The 22,389-nt window shown below is 37.5% G+C and overlaps 1 protein-coding gene and 2 long non-coding RNA genes across 7 annotated transcripts in view; 2 read left to right on the forward strand and 1 right to left on the reverse strand.

The window, feature by feature from the left end:
- The window catches only part of LOC139034144 (uncharacterized), a 45,361-nt gene that overhangs the window by 125 nt on the left and 22,847 nt on the right, over positions 1-22,389 (forward strand). The gene's annotated exons all lie outside the window — the stretch shown is intronic.
- On the forward strand, positions 71-7,333 carry LOC139034145 (uncharacterized). The gene is made up of 2 exons (XR_011486592.1): positions 71-381; positions 6,990-7,333. It is a non-coding gene; the product is annotated as an uncharacterized lncRNA (long non-coding RNA).
- The window catches only part of KLHL7 (kelch like family member 7), a 54,946-nt gene continuing 37,675 nt past the window's right edge, over positions 5,119-22,389 (reverse strand). For all 4 annotated transcript variants that reach the window (XM_020876484.2, XM_020876486.2, XM_020876488.2 and 1 more), the window contains 4 exons: positions 13,978-14,218; positions 11,568-11,769; positions 7,823-7,920; positions 5,119-6,523 (listed from right to left, as the gene is read on the reverse strand). In XM_020876484.2, coding sequence (XP_020732143.2) covers positions 6,240-6,523; positions 7,823-7,920; positions 11,568-11,769; positions 13,978-14,218 — 825 coding nt within the window. In that variant the 3' untranslated portion in view covers positions 5,119-6,239. The remainder of the gene's footprint in view (positions 6,524-7,822; positions 7,921-11,567; positions 11,770-13,977; positions 14,219-22,389) is intronic.

A 22,389-nucleotide genomic window follows, 5' to 3' on the forward strand; every position in this document is an offset into this window, starting at 1 on the left:
GATGGGAGGCGAGGATTTTACCCAATAAGATTTGAGAATAGTGGGTCCGCCCCGCACGCGCTGAGCGCAACCTTGGGAGGGCGGGATGCTTGAATGGTTTTGCGAAGAAAGGCGCTTAAGAGCTTGATGCAGGGTCTCGTTCGAAGTACTTTGAGATCTCAAATGAGAGGACAGTTGGTCAGGCAAACCAAGGACTTCAGCCTTGGGAGGAGTATTAGCTGTGGTTTGAGAAGCATAGTCCTATTTTCATTTGTAACTGCTTAGTAAAAACCTGGCCAGCCGTTCATCAGGATGGGTAACAATGTAAGCCAGTAGTAACGTTTACAGTAAACAGATTAAGGACAAACTGCAACTAAAAAGTATAACAACCGGCATCTTTGGGTGAGTACTACATTCTTCCGCAGAGAAACTTTGTTCTTTTAAAACCTACGTGAACGTTGCTATGTCAACTTTTATCAGTAATAATGAAATATTCCACTCGTTGCCTAGTGGATCTAAGACACCCGACACAGAGAAGCAGCTTCTATTTCTAACCAGGTGCAGAGCTGAGGATAGGGGGATTCCTGAAAAAAACGAAAAACAGTACATATCCTCTTAAGTTTGTGGTTTCCAAGGAAACATGACCTAGATCCACTTCTCACTCCTGATCTGGTGTTCATGCATCATTTAGATTTTAGATTTCACGTTTCATTTAGATTTTACCTGAACTCCACCTTTCCCACTAATCCTACGACTACCTTTTCCATTGTGTGGTGAGACACACTACAGTTCCTCTAGTGTGCCATCTCCTTGGTTGCAGTGAGGCGATAGATCTGTTGGATTACAGGTTTGTCCCTGATAGTTTAAAATAAAAAGATTAGCCATTGTTCTTGCTCATATACTTTGAATTTGGAAGACAGTGGAATCTACAGAGCACTGAGAATAACTGGTGCAATTTAGTATATATATATTTTTTAATTCGTTTCATTTCTCTTGAAAAAAAAATTGTGGGAGAGTTACATGTAGGTATAATACAAAGAACGTTTTCCTGAACCACTTGAGACTATATTATAGATGCCCCAACACCTAATTATTTTATTTCCTACAAACAAGGACATCCTACTTAACCACAAAATAATAACCAAAATCAGGATATTAGTATTGCTGCATATTACTAATCCTTAGATTCTATTCATATTTTGCCTTAAAAACGTCCCAATAATGTCCTTTAAGCGACAAGGATGCAGTTCAAAATTATCATTGCCTTACTCATATTTCTTCAGGCTTCTTCATTCTGGACTATTATCTCAGTCTCTCCTTGACTTTCATTACCTTGACTTTATTAAAGATTACAGCTATTTTATAGAATTTCCTTAATGCAGACTTAAGTGTTTTGTTAATTAGAGTTAGATTATGCATCTTTGGCATCCATGGTCTTCACAATGCACCTGCCAGATTGTGCACATCAGTTTGTCCCATTAATTGTGATGTTCACTTTGATCACTTCAGGTGTTATCTGGCAAGCTGCTCCACTGTAAAATTACTCTTTTCCTGTTTGTTATTAATAACAAAAGGGAGAGACTTTGAAAGTATGTAAAACCTCATTCCTCACCAAACTTTTAATTCACTCCTTTATTTATTCCTATCAATATGGACTTAAGAGTTTTCAATTTTATTCACTGGATTATACTTTGTTAATATCATTTATTTTCATGTGCAAATCATTCCCAACTGAAACATCTCATGCTTCTTTGAGCACTTCACTTTCTGGCCTAAAAGATGCTCCAGGGTCATCTGACACTTTCCCTGCTATCCAAGGAGTCCTGGGTCTTTTTGGGTGGTACTTAGAAGCCAAGATCTGAGCTCTTAAGTTTGTTCATTGCTTTTGTAATATCTTTGTTCCCAAATCCTTTCATGGGCATTGCTAGAGGATATATACTATAGACAGATACATTTACATCAATGTACATTTTGGTTTCTATATGTATGACTTCACACTTTGATAACCTCCAATTTCAATCCAAGATCACAGAATTCATTTTATTATTTATTTTTCCTCTTTCACAGTAAGAAACTTGGCTCCCATTATTCTTAACATATGTATTTTGAGCAGTCCCCTTGTGGTAACCAATCTCTCTTTGTGGCCAATGACTTCTCATCCATGCAGATGCCAGCATGTATAAGGACTTTGCTGACATCAAAGACCTAAAATAACACTAGTTAGGCTGAAGCTTTAAATGAGGGTGAGGGTGAAGATAAAGTGCTGTGTGAGATGATGAGAGTCTAGGGCTGAGGCATGTAGAACTCAGCAGTGATAGGGGAGGAGTAGATGGAAATCAGGAGAATGAGGCCATAGGAAGAAAATATCTTATTTCAAGGTGACAGAATAAAAATACCTCTGCCTCCCTTACCGCTTAAAAATATCTCAAAATAAGAGGGAAAACAAGCAAAAACTTTGTCTTTGATTATACTAGGAGATAACCATAATTTCAAACCACAATTTATGAAGACTGAATGTACATAGAAGAGTACACAGTAAATTTCTTAGACGAAGAGTCATATTCCTTTAAGGTGGACAACTGATGTCCCCAGAAAAGGTTGAAAATTAAGAGGCCTCAAGAATTAAGAACCACCAGGTATTGCAAAAGGGTTAACTGTTCACCCCTACCTAATGGGAAATAGGTGTTTTTCTTGACAAAAAGGTAAGAAGAGAGGCTTCAGAGTTTAGGACGTAAATATAGAGGGGAAAGTTATGGTACTGACAAAGAGGAACCAAACTATGCCTGTTGAATGGTGCTTTTCCTGAGCTCAGAAATCCTTCAGCTCACTTCAGCTCACACTTGTACATGAAAGTTCACAATTTTTTAACATCTCATTTTTAAATATAAATGCGTGGCCAAGGACCAGATATTTGAGGAAAGATTCCAAAAGAAAAGATCAAAGCAATTGAAAAAGAAGTGAGAAGAAAGAGAAACACACCAATAGCATAAGTAATGTTAAGGTGGCTCAGATGGTAAAGAATCTGCCTGCAATGCAGGAGACCTGGGTTGACCCCTGGGTGGTGAAGATCCATGCCTGGAGAATTCCATGGACAGAGGAGCCTGGCGGGCTATAGTCCACGGGTTTGCAAAGAGTCGGACACAACTGAGTGACACACACAAGCAAACTAAAATGTCCTCAGGACAACCTGAAACAAGACCAACAGAGGAGGACAATAATAAATAGAAAAATGCTCTTGGAGATTACACAAGGATAGTGCTCACAAATTCAATGGATGGTTGGAAGACAGGGAGATCCCCTGAAAGAACTGAATAAACCAGACCTTGAATCCCATTTTACAGCTTTGTTATCAGAAGAGACTAAAGCTCTGGAAAGTAAAAATGCTTTCTAGTTAGTAAGAGTGACATTTCAACAGAAATACAGACTGCTGGTTTTTAAAAATGGCTCCTTTTCATGACTAAATTTTTCAGGTTTTTCAAAGCTAGGTCACAATTGTAATTAATGTTTTTGATAGCAACAAATTTTTTTAAGACATTAAAATTTCATGTTCACACTGTGATTTTCAAAAGTATAAACTGAATTGTTATGTTATCTAAGTAGTATCACTGCAAAAAATATAGTATTAACAATCACATGTCTACTAAAAAGAAAATAGAGCACTTTATAGGATAGGAATTTTGGGTGGGAGAGCAATAGAAAATGTACTTACCAACATATTATACTCATTATCCTGATATCAACAATGTCATAGACTATTTCCAGGACAGAAAACAGACAATTAGAATTACTAAGGTTACTAAGGAAATATACACACACACTTCATTTTAACCTACATCAAAGCTATCTGCATACTTATAGTGTGTTCTAGTCAGCAGATACAGCCTAAAGAAATGGGTAATCTATTTAAAATACTTTAAACAGTTGTGTATTCCATATGGGAAATTATTTATGTAATATTAAGTAACTACATAATATAACCAAATTGCGATATGACAAATCAATATTCTGCCCTCAAAAATATTACACATTTTTCCCAATAGAGAGCAAAGGTCAAAACCCAACATAAAATTGTTCAGAATAACCAAATCTAGAAAAAGAAAGATTAATGGTTACCCAGGGATGGGGTCCTTTGGGAGATAGAAATGGGTTGAGTGATGTCTCCCTAAAACTCTAAAATGAGACCTTATTTTGGAGACAGTCATTGGTTAAGATAAAACGATGTGTGATTCATGTTGAGGTTTGACAGAAAACAACAAAATTCTGTAAAGCAATTATCCTTCAATTAAAAAATAAATAAATTTTAAAAAATATAAAGAGGTGCGTGCGTGCATGCTAAGTGTGTGCAAAGTTGCGTCAGTCATGTCTGACTCTGTGACCCCAGACTGTAGGCCACCAGGCTCCTCTGTCCATGGGATTCTCCAGGAGAGAATACTGGAATGGGTTGCCATGCCCTTCACCAATGAGGAGGGTGAGCTAAATCCAGTGACTTCTAACAGTACCAGAAGACAGACACACAGGGAAAAAGGCCATGTGAAGACAGAGGCAGTGACTGGAGTGATGCAGTTATGAGTCAACAATACCCGGCTTGCCAGCAGCCACCAGGAGCTACAGGAGAGACAAGGGAAGTTCTTCCCTCAGGAACTCCAGAAGGAATCAACCGTTTCAATACCTTGATTTAGGATTTCTGGCCTCCCAAACTGTGAAAGAGTAAATTTCTGTTGTTTTAAGCAATGAAGTTTATGGTAACTTGTTATGAGAGCCATTAGAAAGTAATCCAGGGAAAATGAAGAGTAACTGCTAATAAGTATAGGGTTTCTTTTTATGGTGAAGAAAGTGTTCCATAATCAGGGTGGTGCTTGCATAACTCTGCACATATTTAAGATCAATGAACGGTACATTTTAAACAAGTGAATTGTATGACACATAAATTAATAGAACTGTAATGTACATAAAGCCTTACATAAATGGAAATTTATCTACCATAATCTTTTATAATTCCCTTTTCATTTAAACATTTTTAGGTCTTATGATTATAACCCTCATATAAAGAATAAAAATTTAAAAAGAAACATTGCTTCACAAGTTAAAAACAAAAACTACCTAACACATTTAAAGTGAAGAATGAACTTAGCAGTCTACTTGAAGTTTAAAAATATTTAATATTATCAGGTTTAAAAACATTGATGGTGACAGCTTTACATGGCTCATTCCATACATTTCATAATGTAAAAGGGTAAAACATTACTAGGAAAGAAATGAACAGTTGGTTTTATAAAGGATTTACTGATCACATATAAGTAATTAATATGACAAATATTTAACTAAATTACAAAACTTGTAGAGACAACTGGGTCAAATTTGCTGATATGTTATGCTAAGGAAGAGAAATTATGTACCTTTTTTTAATCTATAAGAAGTTCAAATTCAACATTGACAGTGTATAACTATCAGTGATATTCTAGTGACCTAGAATTTGCTATAAGTAGCTTTCTTTTGCTAGGTAATATTAACAGAGTGAGCACTGAGGAGGTATAATCCTTTCTTAATCCCTGGGTTTAAAAAGTGACGTAAATTAATGATGGGTGCTAAGCTTCACATTTTGTGTTAAAAAGAGAATTATTTAATTGTACTGAATATATTTCATGAGGAGTTGATTACATTTTAACTCCCAAAATGTATTTATGAGGTTTTATGAGATATGAGTGTATGCTTTCACTCACTCTGGCTTGCTTTTAAAATGGAATACATTTGGCACTAAATGGAACAAATGAAGACAAGCAAATTATATGAGACTAAGCTGCTCCATCAGAACTATCTTTGACTTACAATTCATACTATTTCTCAGTTTTTGACTGAAAAGAAACAGACATAACTACATAGCACTTCTATGATGTATGAAAATAGAATCTAGAGCTAGCATGAGACTGCTTCAATCATGAGTCAGTCCCCCATTCTGCCATAATCATACTTAAACAAATGTGAAATTCATTTAAGAATTCATATTTTCACCAAGTGCTTATAATTTTACAAGTTTTCTTGCTAGATTTGTTCTTGGTTATATGGCCGGCTGAAATATGGTCTTTCAATTAAGTAAATTCATATAAAAGAAAATCTATTTTACATGAATCTTACTTTACTTGAAACTTCCTTGGGAAAAAAAAAAAAAAAAACAAACTAAAACTTTGTAACTGCACTCTTGGAACAAAGCACGGTGGCCATATTTTTGAGCCTCCAATGAATCTTGAAAGTTCACTCATTTTTCATGTTTCAAGGGTTTCTTCATTTGCTCCACAAGTATCAACAACACAAATTAAACAACTTGTTACTGGGAAAGCTCGGACTTTGGAGTTGGCGACCCATTTGTCTGTTTCAGTATTATATTCAAGGATGTTTCCTAGTCGACCCACACCTTGAAAACCAGCCAAGACATAAACTATAGAGCCAACTGCTGCACACTTCACTGTTACTCCCTTCCATGGCATTGGTGAGACCATCTTCCATTCGTTTAACTTAATATCATAATATTCCACATTGTCCAGACCACCTTCAAAAGAAAAAAAACATGAACTGTGAACAATTCTACAATCTCTTCAAGTATTAATTCTTCATATTTTTTCAGACATTTTTTATGAAAAAGTTCAAACATACAGAAAAGCTGTAACAATGTTACACATCTACTATCTAAATTCTTATTCTGACTTTAACACAATAGGGATTTAACTTTTTTATTTGTCATTTTAGAACCGTAAATACTTAAAATTTATTCTATAAAACTAAAAATGTTCTGTCTGCTTGGAAAAATTAAAAAGGAAACCACTCAATGAAGTTCCTTTCTGATTAAGTTTGATTATAATTATTCAAATGTTCGTTTTCCTTCTACCATTTATCTGTCAGCAGTTTATGAAAAATAGCAATAGAAAGAGACAGAAGAAGGAAAATGAGTTATTTCTTTGTTATTCTCAAAGGTTAAAAGCACTGACTAAAATGAGCTTTGTGGAATCTATCTGTAGATTCAGTCCAAATTCTACATTATGAAAAGCAATTTCTTGGATTTCCTTGGTGACTTGGTGGTCTGCCAATGCAGGAGACGTGGATTTGATCCTTGACCCAGGAAGACCCCGCATGCTGCAGATCAACTAAGCCCGTGTGCCGCAACTACTGAGCCTGTGCTCTGGGGCTCAGGCTACGATTACTGAAGCTCCTGCGCTCTCGAACCTGTGCCCCGAACAAGAGGAGCCTGCACACCGCAACGAGAAAGTAGCTCCCACTCGCCACAACTTGAGGAAAGGCTGCGTGTCAATGAAGACCAAGCACAGCCAAAAATAGATAAATACAATTTTTTTTAAAGCAATAACTTTAGATTCTTTAGAACATTATTTATGAAAATAAAAATATCAAATATAATCAATTAGAAGAGTAATACTGATAAGTTCATGAAGTGTTTAAAAATGTTTAGGAAACAGTGCCATTCAGAGCCTGGATACGAGACCTCAAAGTTAAATTTACTAAATTTACAAGTTTTAAAAGCTGTATTCAAATATCTCTGTCACTCAACAGTTCTTAAGTTAGAGTGATGCCATTCCCCAGAGGGTATCTGGAAATATACAAAAGCCATCTGAAGCTGTCACGATGACTGCTGGCTGTTACCTACATTCACGGACAGGCATGTTAAATGTATTATGACATTTCATAAAGTGTTAGTTCCCAGAAACTGTAAAAATAATCTAATGATGTATGTAATTAATGCTTGTATCAAGATGTCAAGAAACATTTTTATAATTTAGGATAAAGAAATATCAGCAAATTCACTGATAATGTTGAACAGTGAATTAACATCACATACCTAAGCCATTCTGACCACCCACAGCAAATATCTTGTCTTTTACAAATACCAGCCCATGATTCTTTCTGGCTTCAATCATTGGACACAGCTCAGTCCACCTGAAAAAAATTAAGGAAAGTGTTTAGAGAGTGTTTAGAAAGTGCCTCTTGAGAACTCTGTATGCAGGTCAGGAAGCAAGTTAGAACTGGACATGGAACAACAGGCTGGTTCCAAACAGGAAAGGGAGTACATCAAGGCTGTGTATTGTCACCCTGCTTATTTAACTTATATGCAGAGTACATCATGAGAAACACTGGGCTGGAGAAAGCACAAGCTGGAATCAAGATTGCCAGGAGAAATATCAATAACCTCAGATATGCAGATGACACCACCCTTATGGCAGAAAGTGAAGAGGAACTAAAAAGCCTCTTGATGAAAGTGAAAGAGGAGAGTGAAAAAGTTGGCTTAAAACTCAACATTCAGAAAACTAAGATCATGGCATCCGGTCCCATCACTTCATGGCAAATAGATGGGGAAACAATGGAAACAGTGACAGACTTTATTTTGGGGGGCTCCAAAATCACTGCAGATGGTGACTGCAGCCATGAAATTAAAAGACACTTGCTCCTTGGAAGAAAAGTTATGACCAACTTAGGTAACATTAAAAAGCAGAGACATTACTTTGCCAACAAAGGTCTATCTAGTCAAGGCTATGGTTTTTCCAGCGGTCATGTATGGATGTTGAGAGTAGGACTGTGAAGAAAGCTGAGCGCCAAAGAATTGATGCTTTTGAACTGTGGCATTGGAGAAGACTCTTGAGAGTCCCTTGGACTGCAAGGAGATCCAACCAGTCCATCCTAAAGGAGATCAGTCCTGGGTGTTCATTGGAAGGACTGATGCTAAAGCTGAAACTCCAATACTTTGGCCACCTCATGAGAAGAGTTGACTCATTGGAAAAGACCCTGATGCTGGGAAAGATTGAAGGCAGGAGGAGAAGGGGACGACAGAGGATGAGATGGCTGGATGGCATCACCAACTCAATGGACATGAGTTTGAGTAAACTCCGGGAGTTGGTGATGGACAGGGAGGCCTGGCGTGCTGCGGTTCATGGGGTCTCAAAGAGTCGGACACGACTGAGTGAACTGAGCTGAACTGAGCACATTGCTGTGTTCACAGGCTCTATTATAAAGAATGAGATTGAGAATATAATGTGGACATATGTCAGAGAATAATTCACAGGTAGCTTTAAACACACAATTTTGTTACTTTTTTCTATGAGATTCAATCTCTCTTTTTGTCTAAACTCCCAGACATATAACTGACACCTGTGATTGTGCAGGTGGTGCTCTTAATGGGTGATAGAAATCAAAAGGCTCCAGACAACCACACACACACACACAAAAGGAAGGTGGGGGGGATATCTGGCATAAGTATAACTCTCTAATATGGTTATTTATAACTCTTCTTTTTAGAGCATAATGAAGAACTCTGAAATATCAACAACTCTTGTAGCCTTATATTTACATACTTCTGGTTTATTTTAAAAATAGTTCTGACAGTCACTATTCTCCTTTTCTGAGCATTTGGTTAAAGACCTTCCATTTTTCAGGATAAACACACAGGACCCCCCAGGGGAAAAGGTCAGCATACAACTCAGAAGTGGGAGAGCCTGTACTTGACCTCTGACAGGCTCTGCACTCAGGGAGCTGTCAAAGTGCATTAAACAGAGTATCTGACGGGGAAGAACTCAATACACATACCCCTTCTTTATGATATAAGAGAATTTACACTAGCTTTTCACTTAGGAAAATTTAGGGAATTTAAATGTAATAGAAAATATACAGAATTCAAATTTAATACATAAGCTCAATACATACAAAAGAAATGCTAAGTTGTGTAAGTTTTAAAATATTCCCCAAATTGATTATATTCACCTAGTTTTTAAAAAAAAAAATTGATGTTGTAGATTCCTTTATACTTTTCCCCCACTACTATGAACAAGAATATATTGATTTACACTGATACTGCCTGAATACAGATCTCAAAATTTAGAAGCCTGGAGTTTATATGGTATGGGTTCTACTTTTAAGACCTTTTAAAGAAATGAAACAATAATTAGGCAGCAGAGTGAACGAGATTACAGTTTTCCACCTGTATGCTTTCTGAGTATAGAATCTATGGGAGGCAAAGTAGAGACTGATACAGGAGGGAGGACCATCTGTATACGCCCTGCTCCTACTGTTTAGGACAAGAGGGGCTGGATAGCTAACTGGCTGGATGGACGGTAGATTACGTTAAGGGGTATCCCCAATGAGCCCTGGCCAGTACAAAGGTACATTTTTTAAAAACATCGAGAAGTATTAAGTTTGATGATCTCAAGAGATTTCCTAGTTTCAACAGTTTAGCAAAAGATAAGTTTTAAGATAGAAGTGCTAATTGCTCAGTCGTGTCCAACTCTCTGTGACCTCATGGACTGTAGCCCGCCAGGCTCCTCTGTCCATGGGGTTTCCCAGGCAAGAATACTGGAGTGGGGTGCCATTCCCTTCTCCAGGGGATCTTCCCAACCCAGGGATAAACCCGGGTCTCCTGCATTGCAGGCAGATTCTTCACTGTCTGAGCTACTAAGGAAGCCCCAAGTTTCAAGATAAGCTTCTTTCAATTCTGTTCCTAACACGGGACACTAGTAGAGCAAAAAATGAGAAAAGAACAATTGCAACTGCACTGTAGTCTGGGAAAGAGTGAATGGTTCTGCTTCCTTAAATCCAAAAGTAGGTGGGAAGCACAAGCAAGCAGCTGCGAATGACAATCATATTTTAAAATTAAATGTTTACTCTTAACTTAAAAAAAGCAATAGCTAGAGTAGAAGGCTTGTATGTTCTGTAGCCCAGCAGTATTTTCTAAATACAAACATTGAGCACAAGAGTTTTGGTGCAGTTCTTTGGCATAACATTTAAGTTGAACATATTTACCCAATAACTTTTTCTGGTAAAGGAAGAACAATCCTTTCAAATGAACAAGTGAATTTTCTTATTAAAGGTTTATGTATGTTTCTGATTATTAATAAAAGGTCTGACTGGAGTATCACCTGTGTTCATTTTCTCATTAGTCAATTACACTATACTTACCACCACTCCCACTATTCAGTAACTAGCACATTTCCTTTGGCTATACTGGATCGGTTCCATCATTAACAAGATCAGGAAAACTGGCTAACCATTTATTTCTTTATATTTTGCTTTTTTAAAAGGAGTTTACTTCCCAGTTGATTAAGAATAATTTTATTTAATAAATGTGAATCCAAACATACTTCAGTAAGCACAAATTAAAAAAAAAAGACACTATACTTAGGGCTATGATTCATTAAAGCTATGAACCAATATATAATATTTATAATTAAAGGCAAATTTACCACTGATTGTACATTGTTTTCCCCTCTCTACACTTCCTGATATCTCAAAAAAAAAAAAAGGGCATTTTGAGTTTGATGAATCAGTCATACTTGCTCATCCTCAGGCATTTATTTACTGAACAAGCAGGAAAGAAAGAGAGGGGCTCCCACAAGATACAAGGTCAAGCCATATCTTAAGGTGCAGAGGAAGGGTCCAACCTATACAAATGCCCATTCTAAAGTGTATGTATTAATATACTCTTAATATAAGAACAAAATCCTTCTGTTGGGTTCCTTCTGCCTTTTAAGATTTTCCTCCTTGGAGCTTAAAGAATACAGTTAATAGTGATGTAAGATTTTTAAATTGATGATACATACGTTTCTGTGGCAGGATCATAGACTTCACAGGAATTCAAGACTCGCCCAGAAACATTGTTCCCTAAACTTCCACCACAGACATAGATCAGGCCATTGGCTTCCACCATCCCGTGGCTGCAGCGCTGAGTGAGCATGCTGGGCTTCGTGTGCCAGCTCTCAGTTCTCGTATCATAGCACTCAAATAAATACAGAGCTGAGTTTCCTGTAAAAGAAAAGGACCCCATCTTGATTAGCTTAGTGTGTGTGTATGTGTGTGTGTGGGGTTGTGGTAGTGGGGGGAGCTTGGAGCTGACTGAGGAGTTGCATCATTAATTCCTAGAGGAAAGATTTGAGGGTTGTAGAGTCTTTTCTATTCTCAAGCAACAATAGCAGAACATAGAAATAGTTTAAGAAAAAGCTATCCTTGTTTGTATAGGCCTTGGAAAATATTCAAAAAAGGATCTGTCAGAGAGCCTTGTTAATTGGTAATTAAACTTTCAGAGAAGAAACTGGTTTGATTTCAGAAGATTTTCAAATTAAGTAAGAAACGTTATTATGTCTTCCAGCCCAGTTATGCATGACAGGAATTAACTAAATGTTTCTAGAGGAGAAAAACAGCTGTTTACAGATGGCAAATCCATACCTTAAATTATAAAACTACTATTTGAGAGTATCCTAAGGATTGTCATTTAATATTCTAGAATAGCCACTGCATCATTAAAACTATTCTTCCTCACTGTTACCAGCTGTGTAGAGAATATTGTTGTATAAGAAGGCTCTGAAATCATGCCAGTCCATTCTTAAGTATACACTCATAGCATTGTTATGTTTCTGGTGTTCTTTGATTATACATTTTAATGGTAAAACACACTCATCCTGTCTTACAACCTCTGCACGCTACAGGAGCTCAGTAAAGAGTTTTTTTTTTTTAGAAATGATACTATTAAAGGTCAAGTGTGTTTTTCTTTCCCAAGGAAAAAAAGAAGTTAGAACTTAATGAAATTATTGCTCATCTCCCAGTTTTCTCGACTCTTCTAATGTTTAAAAACAATAGCACCCTTGTAATTCTCTTTCAAAACCAAAGCCTACAAAGAGCAAAGATCAAAGAATACCAAATGCAAGAAGTAATATCATGACTAACAGTAACATCTTTTTAACTTTTTAAATATTTCCAAGCTAGTAGATTCAGTCGGTTGACACAAGGGAAATAAACAGTATATAGTAGATACAAAAGAAGTTACTATTTAAGTGAAAAACTAAGTAGACTAAATGATTAAGAAATGAAGTTATTTACTTTCTACAAAAAGTATATCTATAACACACTTCCTACTATATTAAGGATTTATTGTTATTTCAAATATGCTGAATTAGACATTCTGTGAAGAATGCTTTTAAAGAGGGGAAAGGTCACCTCCTAAAATCACATTTAGAAAATATAACCTTTCTTGTATTCATTTTACAAACATTTGGGGGTGGGGAGTAAAAAATAAATATGCTGACCAAAAGTAAAACATTCTTTGGGCTAATATAAAAATCAAAGAAAATAAAAAGACTAACATTTAAATTCCATACCTTATAGTTACTTGGTCTTCCTAGTTTTCTTTATAAGCCCATTATTTAGCTAAAGAAATTACTTGAAAAGATGGAAGCATATAAAAGCTAATATGCATCTAGTCTGCATGTAGAATATTCATTTAGAAAATTTTTTCATTTAGAAAAGGAACACTAGTAGACACTAACAAATTATCAATGAAAATGGCTTTTATACCCATACCCACACCCTGTTCTGATCAAAAAGCCCCAGATACGATTATCAGTCATTACATTAAAAAGTGAAAGCATGAAGCAAATGAAAAAGATTCGTCTTACCTTTTTCTGATACAAAAAAAGCAAAGATAATAGATTTTAAAAGCTTGACTATAATAGAGAGATCTTAAAGGGTCTACAAGTAAGCCAAATTCTGAAATTTGAAATCTTTAAAGCAAATAATATGTATGCATGTGTACATTCGTGCTAAGTCACTTCAGTCATGTCCAACTCTGTGACCCTATGGACTGTAGCCCACCAGGCTCCTCTGTCCATGGGATTCTCCAGGCAAGAATACTGGAGCAGGTTGTCATTCCCTTCTCCAAGATTAGGTATATAAAATAACTAATTCACATGACACCAATGAAGTTCAAATCCAGATGACATCAATGAAAGCTTTATCATGACAGAAATTGGATAATTAACGTAATTTAAGATGAAGTTCTCAATGATTTATAGAGTAAGGTAAACCTTGAGGGAAATGTGCTCTAAAATATGACAGCTATGTATTTAAATTATGTCAAAAAGTATCTGGACAAATAATACCAACTCTTTATTTAGATATAAAAGCCTATATATACACTTGGCTTTAAAGCACAAATACAAACACTGAATAAGTCCTTACCAACTTCGGAACCTCCGGATGTATAAATTTTGCCTTCTGCAGCACACGCAGCAAGGCTGTCTCGAGGTGTTGGAGGGCCCAGTTTGGAATACCAGCTATCCTTAACGACATTATAACAGTCCATTCGCTTTATAGGGAAAAGCTGGGAGCCACCCAAAATGTAAACTACATTGTCCCAAAACACGCATGCTGCATCTCTTCGTTTTTCAAAGGGGCAGCGGATGTCTGTCCAGCTATAATCCTGTAATAGGAAAGGACAGGAAGCTTTCAATGATGGAAAAATATAATTGAAAAGGAGGAAGCAAAGATACAGCTGAGAATATACAAAACATAAGAATATGTTAGTTTATCAGTATATGTAAGAATGTTGGGCTTGAAACTATTATCTAATTTTGTGTGATTTCTTCTTCAGAATGTTGGTTAATTGTGGCAGAAGGCAAGAGGAAGACAGAGATGGCTTTGGGTCTTTTCTGGCTCTAAAATAAACTATAATACATTTGCATTCATCACTACCACCCAGTCTTCTATTCCTTCTGTTACTGATAATAGCACAAGAAAATTCTAAAATAAGTAGTTTTATTAAAGAAAGACTTTTTAAAAAAGGAAGTAGTGCATTCCTTCCTTGCCAGATGTATAGTGATGTAAAGAATTAATGGATAATTGAAGCTTAACTGCCATTATCCTACTGATGTCTAAAGACAAAGGCATTTTGTAGACTTCTGAGAGATATTTTTTGTAAATATTCAGTTGAGTCAGTATAGTCAGCCAGACTCATAAAGTTGTGATATTTATGATATACTTGGATAATCTGAATATTCTGGAAGCTCAAACTTTTCCTTCTCAATGAGAAGAAATGAGCACCTATCAGCACTTCACAAAAAAGGCTGCTCACAGCACCACCACTTTTTGTTTGAAGCCCGTGCCTTTCTATGAAAATATGTGGTGGAATGCTTCCAAAGTTACAGCTTGTTGGATCCTCCCCCTTTTAAAGCAAGGAAGCTACAGTGTTCCGGCTGCATTCTGAAAATGGCTGAAAATTAGGGTCAGACCGAAATCCAGACAATTCCCAATCATATCAAGCAAGGCACTGTGTGTGATTGATTAATGCTGAGTTCCCTTTGGGAAAATCTGACTGATATCTATCATGCTAGCTCATCAAAGCATCATAGGACATAAGGGATGATCTCTTCAGGAAAAAGAGTACCTGATGTAGAGTATCTTTTCTCCCAGTAATGATAAACATTCTGCTTCTTAGGTGACCGGAGAAACAGAGCCTTAATCCCTTTTTTATTCTCAAAGTAGGGTCTAGTGAGTCCCCCTGGGCTGCTCAGTGGTATGTTTATTGGTAGGCACACAAAACTGTAGGGTAAACATCGTCCCGAAATTTCAGTTTTACTCAATGGATTTGAAAAACTGAGGAAGAATATTTTAGAAATTTGTTTCCTTAGGGAAACTGCATAGTACAGAATGGGAAAAAGTAAGCAATAGAATATTCTACAGGGAGTAATATCTCAAAAGCAAACAAAGTTAATCTCTTACATATTATGCAAATTACTCATAATTCCTACCTGACCAGGTTGAATAGTAGAGAAATACAATTTTATTAATTAGATCCGTTATATTTAGTGAACCTCAAGTCTTGCCCCTCTTATACCCAATTTATTTGATATTAGAAAGTAATATGCAAACGATTCCAAAGATATCTTTAAGGATATGTTTCCAAGCTCTTCCTTAATTTCAGGATGAGAAAGTTAGTCAGACATTCTTTGAAGTGGTGTCTAACATCTGCTACTTTTCAAAATAAAAAGAGCTACCCATGCAGATGCTGGAACTAAGAAAACAAAAATGCTACTTCTTTTAGCTCAGTGAACTTACACTGACACTAGGACATGAGGTTCAGAAGAGTGAAGTAATTTGAAAGAGCTTGGTGACAATAATTCTAACTTTCCAGTACTACTCAAGGACCTGAGTAGGGAATGGATGATCATTAAGTCATCCAGGACTAGGTTATGCTTCATACTCAAGAATTGAATTGCTCTGTCAGAACTCTTAAGTCCAAGGGAACTGATTAGCTAGTGTGTATGCAGTGTGTGTGTGAGACACACGAAGAGGCACATGCGTCTATCTACCTGCAATTTGGGCTCTGATTTCTTTAGAAGTCCTCAAAGTTTTTAAATCTTTTCCAACTCTTCCACTATACATGTTAAACATCATGCTTGATAAATATTAGCCATATATAATATTCTGCCTAATTCATCTTTAGGCAGATAAGTGAAATGATCTTTCTTTGCAAGAATTTCTACCTAGAATGAAAAATAAGACTTCATTTCACATAAACAGTAATGTTTTATACTTGGGCTCATTATATGTATCTGTCAGGTGTTAAATGCACCTGTATCATCTGGCTTAGATTGTATGCAGGGGAGTTTATGGTATTTTTTCCTGTGTGTATGTGGGCCAACCTCCCTTGGAAATATGCCCAATTCCTTCAATCTACACTTCATCCAAAATAGAGAATGTGATTTAACATCTGCCCTTTAATAACTTATACTATGTAAGTTATATATTGCCTAGGAGATGTGCGTAGTTGAAGAAGCAAGCAGAGGGGAAAACAACAGATGGGAAGTCAGGCCTGTCAGTTTGGTGGATATGAGTGCCAGGTCTTACTCCACTGATGGGACCACTCCCCATCTGGGGCCTGGAGGTGGAGGAAGAATTACTTACGGCTCTCCGCACACATGGACTATGGGCAAGGTAAAAGCACATGGAGCTTTCATGTTAGCAACAGATGGGTGAGCAGCACTAGAGTCACAGTGTAAATGTGTGAGCGGGAAATCATTACCCCAAAAATATGATTCAGTTAAGTTTTATTATCCATTCTAGGCAAAGTTGGCTTAAACTCAACATTCAAACAACTAAGATCATGGCATCTGGTCCCATCACTTCATGGCAAATAGATGGGGAAACAATGGAAACAGTGACAGACTTTTTTTGGGGGCTCCAAAATCACTGCAGATGGTGACTATAGCCATGAAATTTTAAAAGACGCTTGCTCCTTGGAAGAAAAGTTATGACCAACCTAGACAGCATATTAAAAAGCAGAGACATTACTTTGCCGACAAAGATCTGTCTAGTCAAAGCTATGGTTTTTCCAGTAGTCATGTATGGATGTGAGAGTTGGACTATAAAGAAAGCTGAGCGCCAAAGAATTGATGCTTTTGAACTGTGGCATTGGAGAAGACTCTTGAGAGTCCCTTGGACTGCAAGGAGATCCAACCAGTCCATCCTAAAGGAGATCAGTCCTGGGTGTTTATTGGAAGGACTGATGCTGAAGCTGAAACTCCAATACTTTGGCCACCTGATGGAAAGAACTGACTCATTGGAAAAGACCCTGATGCTGGGAAAGATTGAAGGTGGGAGAAGGGGACGACAGAGGATGAGGTGGTTGGATGGCATCACTGACTGGATGGACATGAGTTTGAGTAAGCTCCGGGAGTTGGTGATGGACAGGGAAGCCTGATGTGCTGCAGTCCATGGGGTTGTGAAGAGTTGGACACGATTGAGTGACTGAACTAGGCAAGGTTCTATGCTTAGCTGCTGAGAAGATATTAAAATGAGAAAACTGGAAAGTCTAGAAAAAACATAGGTAGAAGGATTTAAGTTTTGACAAATCACCTATGCATGCATCCCCACATACTATAGAGACACATCCAAGTATAAAGTACTATCTTTCCTGGTCCCAGTCAACCTTTCTTGCCTCTGAATGACACATCACATTCTAGACTTTCTTCAGGATCAAGACTTTTTTTTACAAGCTTCTCTGATTTCCTTTTTCTGAATTCCTACCACACTAAAGTCTGGAGTTGGCCACAGAGCACTTCATTACATCTTGAGTGATTTTTCAGCTGTAGGACACTGCTGCAGGAAGTGAAAAGCTTCTGGAGTTGATAGGATGTAGTATTTTTCTTCAAATGCCTTAAGGCAAAAATATGAGCCTGATATTTTCCTTAAGAGAAATGACTGATTTTATATAATCTGCATTCTGAAAACACATGAATCCTCAAATGATAGAAACACTACACATGTAAATTTTAATAAGATAACCAAAATGCAGTATGAAAGAAACTTTTTAAAAATAAAGACTTGAGAACTTTATTTTGTATCATTTTGAGAGAAAATCAAGCAAAACTAGGGGAGAAAGGAGGTTTCTGCCAGATGCCACAGCATTCCTAGACAGTTTCATGAAAAGTACACCTGTATCTAAATTCCTTTTTTAAAGGAAATAGAATCCATTCAGTTAATATGTTGTATGCTTTTTCTTTTTATGAAAAAATTTAACAAGATATATTCATACTTAAGATTAAATATATTCTTTTCTTTCTCTTTCTTTCTATCTAAACTCTATCATTAAGTTTCCCCCGAGAAGGTCCATGAAGCTTGCTGGACAAATCCATCCCAGAGGGATCTCTTCTTGACCACTGCTGCTATCATTATCTATTTTGTACTAAGAGTTAATTCTGAGGTAGGTTGATAAGGAGTCTGGGGCCCTCCTTATACAAATGTTTTATTTTTCTACATTCCTTCACCTTAATCACATAAGATGGTTTTTTTCTTAAGATCCGAGTTGTTATGGCAACAATCTATTTTGCCTAAGACCAACTTTATTCAAGCCTAGAGCTAATGATTACACAACAAAACAACTCATCTTGCTCAAGGGTATGTTTTTCCTTAAGCCCTGTACTAATGATTATATTCTTTGGAACTCTGCATTCAAATGAGTCTATCTTTCCTCTTCTCTTTTGCCTTTCGCTTCTCTTCTTTTCACAGCTATTTGTAAGGCCTCTTCAGACAACCATTTTGCCTTTTTGCATTTCTTTTTCTTGGGGATGGTCTTGATCCCTGCCTCCTGTACAATGTCACGAACCTCCGTCCATAGTTCTTCAGGCACTCTATCAGATCTAATCTCTTGAATCTATTTCTCACTTCCACTGTATAATCATAAGGAATTTTATTTAGGTCATACCTGAATGGTCTAGTGGGTTTTCCCTACTTTCTTCAATTTAAGTCTGAATTTGGCAATAAGGAGTTCATGATCTGAGCCACAGTTAGCTCCCAGTTTTGTTTTTGCTGACTGTATAAAGCTTCTCCATCTTTGGCTGCAAAGAATATAATCAATCTGCTTTTGGTATTGACCATCTGGTGATGTCCATGTCTAGAGTCTTCTCTTGTGTTGTTGGAAGAGGGCGCTTGCAAACTATTAGACTTTGCCCTGCTTCATTTTGTACTCCAAGGCCAAATTATAGCAAGAATAGAAAGGAGAGATAAGAAAGCCTTCCTGAGTGATCAATGCAAAGAAATAGAGGAAAACAATAGAATGGGAAAGACTAGAGATCTCTTCAAGAAAATTAGAGATACTAAGGGAATATTTCATGCAAAGATGGGCTCAATAAAGGACAGAAATTGTATGGACCTAACAGAAGCAGAAGATATTAAGAAGAGGTAGCAAGAATACACAGAAGAACTATATAAAAAAGATCTTCACGACTCAAATAATCACGATGGTGTGATCACTCACCTAGAGCCGGACATCCTGGAATGCAAAGTCAAGTGGCCTTAGGAAGCATCACTATGAACAAAGCTAGTGGAGGTGATGGAATTCCAGTTAAGCTATTTCAAATCCTAAAAAATGATGCTGTGAAAGTGCTGCACTCAATATGCCAGCAAATTTGGAAAACTCAGTAGTGGCCACAGGACTGGTAAAGGTCAGTTTTCATTCCAGTCCCAAAGAAAGGCAATGCCAAAGAATGCTCAAACTACCGCACCATTGCACTCATCTCACAGGCTACCAAAGTAATTCTCAAAATCCTCCAAGCCAGGCTTCAACAGTACATGAACCGTGAATTCCAGATGTTCAAGCTGGATTTACAAAAGGCAGAGGAACCAGAGATCAACTGCCAACATCTGCTGGATCATCGAAAAAGCAAGAGAATTCCAGAAAAACATCTACTTCTGCTTTGTTGACTATGCCAAAGCCTTTGACTGTATGGATCACAATAAACTGTGGAAAATTCTGAAAGAGATGGGAATACCAGACCACCTGACCTGCCTCTTGAGAAATCTGTATGCAGGTCAGGAAGCAACAGTTAGAACTGGACATGGAACAGACTGGTTCCAAATCAGGAAAGGAGTACATCAAGGCTGTATATTGTCACCCTGTTTATTTAACTTATATGCAGAGTACATCATGAGAAACGCTGGGCTGGAGGAAGCACAAATTGGAATCAGGACTGCTGGAAGAAATAATCAATAACCTCAGATATGCAGATGACACCACCCTTATGGCAGAAAGTAAAGAAGAGCTAAAGAGCCTCTTGATGAAAGTGAAAGAGGAAGTGAAAAAGTTGGCTTAAAACTCAACATTCAGAAAACTAAGATCATGGCATCCAGTCCCATCACTTCATGGCAAATAGATGGGGAAACAATGGAAATAGTGACAGACTTTATTTTCTTGGGCTCCAAAATCACTGCAGATGGTGACGTGCAGCCATGAAATTAAAAGACGCTTGCTCCTTGGAAGAAAAGTTATGACCAACCTAGATAGCATATTCAAAAGTAGAGACATTAATTTGCTGACAAAGATCTGTCTAGACAAAGGTATGGTTTTTCCATTAGTCATATATGGATGTGAGAGTTGGACTATAAAGAAAGCTGAGCGCCAAAGAATTGATGCTTTTGAACTGTGGCATTGGAGAAGACTCTTGAGAGTCCCTTGGACTGCAAGGAGATCCAACCAGTCCATCCTAAAGGAGATCAGTCCTGGGTGTTCATTGGAAGGACTGATGCTGAAGCTGAAACTCCAATACTTTGGCCACCTGATGTGAAGAGCTGACTCACTGGAAAAGACCCTGATGCTGGGAAAGATTGAAGGTGGGAGGAGAAGGGGACAACAGAGAATGAGATGGTTGGATGGCATCACCGACTCAATGGACATGAGTTTGAATAAGCCTCGGGAATTGGTGATGGTCAGGGAAGCCTGGTGTGCGGCGGTGCATGGGGTGGCAAAGATTGGGACACTGAGCTGAACTGAACTGAATGATTATATAACAATGTATCTTGCTCAAGGACATGTCTCTCCTTAACAGGAACCTTCTGACTCATCTTATTAAGACTTATGTCCTAGGAGTGGGCCTGGTAAGACCTTTCTATTGTTAGCAACCAGTTGAAAAAGTATATAAGGCCTTGATAAGACTGAGTGGGGCACTCTCTGCCCCCTTCTGATGTCTGTGTCAGAAGCTTTCTCTGTCCCTTTTTCACTGTAATAAAACTCTGCTACACAAAAGCTCTGAGTGATCAAGCCTTGTCTCTGGTTCCGAAGCTAAATTTTCTTCAGACCACGAATCTGACACAGTTCAGTGTAAGCTATCAGTGTCACAACTTTAACTGGTTACGTTCAGTGGCTGCTTCACTGACCTCAGTCTCCATCTTCTGTAACTGCTTCAAGGTTGTGGACACCTCACACACTGAGTTTGAGGGACAGGACTGTGATATATATCCTTCACAATCCCCGCTGCTGCCCAACCCCCAAATTTCAAATTCTGGTTAAACTGCACTTTACAACCAGCTGACTGTGCAGTGCGCTGTTGTACAACCTGTTGTTGTTTGTAACAGCTGAAGTTAATTCTCTCTCATACTGATTACTGATTTTCAAAGAAAATCATCACAAGAGACCTATCTGAGCATGATTTAATCCTTCTAGAATAATAGTTCTTACTGTGCCTTGGGGTCATGTGAACAATTACCAAAGGTAGCCAATAGCAAATCCCAAGTGACGTGATGTAGTAAATACAGTGATACTTTCACTCCCAGGTGGTTTTCTTCAGCCTGACTCTTGCCCCACTAGCACTGCATTTATGTACTCACTACCCTCTAGCTAATTCCAGGATGACCAGACTCCTTCAAAATACCACATAGATCTATCTTTCCTAGTCTCCTCATCCTTTCCCACCCAGGGCCTTCAATCAAATGCCTACAACTTTTTTCTGTCTTCTCTCAGTCTTTCAGGGGACTCATCTGTTAATTGGTAATAATTATGGCTGACTGTGGCTTATGAGAGTGACTCTGAAGTCATCCCTCCCATGGTGAGTCGTATTTTCACCAAGGTTTCTTGCAGACACAGTGATTAAACACAAAAGGAAGTGATCCCTGAAGCAGGGAACTTCAGGTACCACACCTGTGTGGGGTACAAGGGCTGTGAGGCTGACTTTAGAACAAAACTACAAAAGTGTGTTTGGAGATGCTTGATAAGGAAAAAAAAAAGAAGCTATCAATATTCCTATTTTGGAAAACATTTTAGGAAGGCACTCTACTGAGAATTCACCTCAGAATGTGTTCCAATCTCTTCTATCTGAACTT

This window comes from Odocoileus virginianus, unplaced genomic scaffold (genome assembly GCF_023699985.2).
Source record: "Odocoileus virginianus isolate 20LAN1187 ecotype Illinois unplaced genomic scaffold, Ovbor_1.2 Unplaced_Contig_29, whole genome shotgun sequence".
Taxonomy (NCBI): domain Eukaryota; kingdom Metazoa; phylum Chordata; class Mammalia; order Artiodactyla; family Cervidae; genus Odocoileus; species Odocoileus virginianus.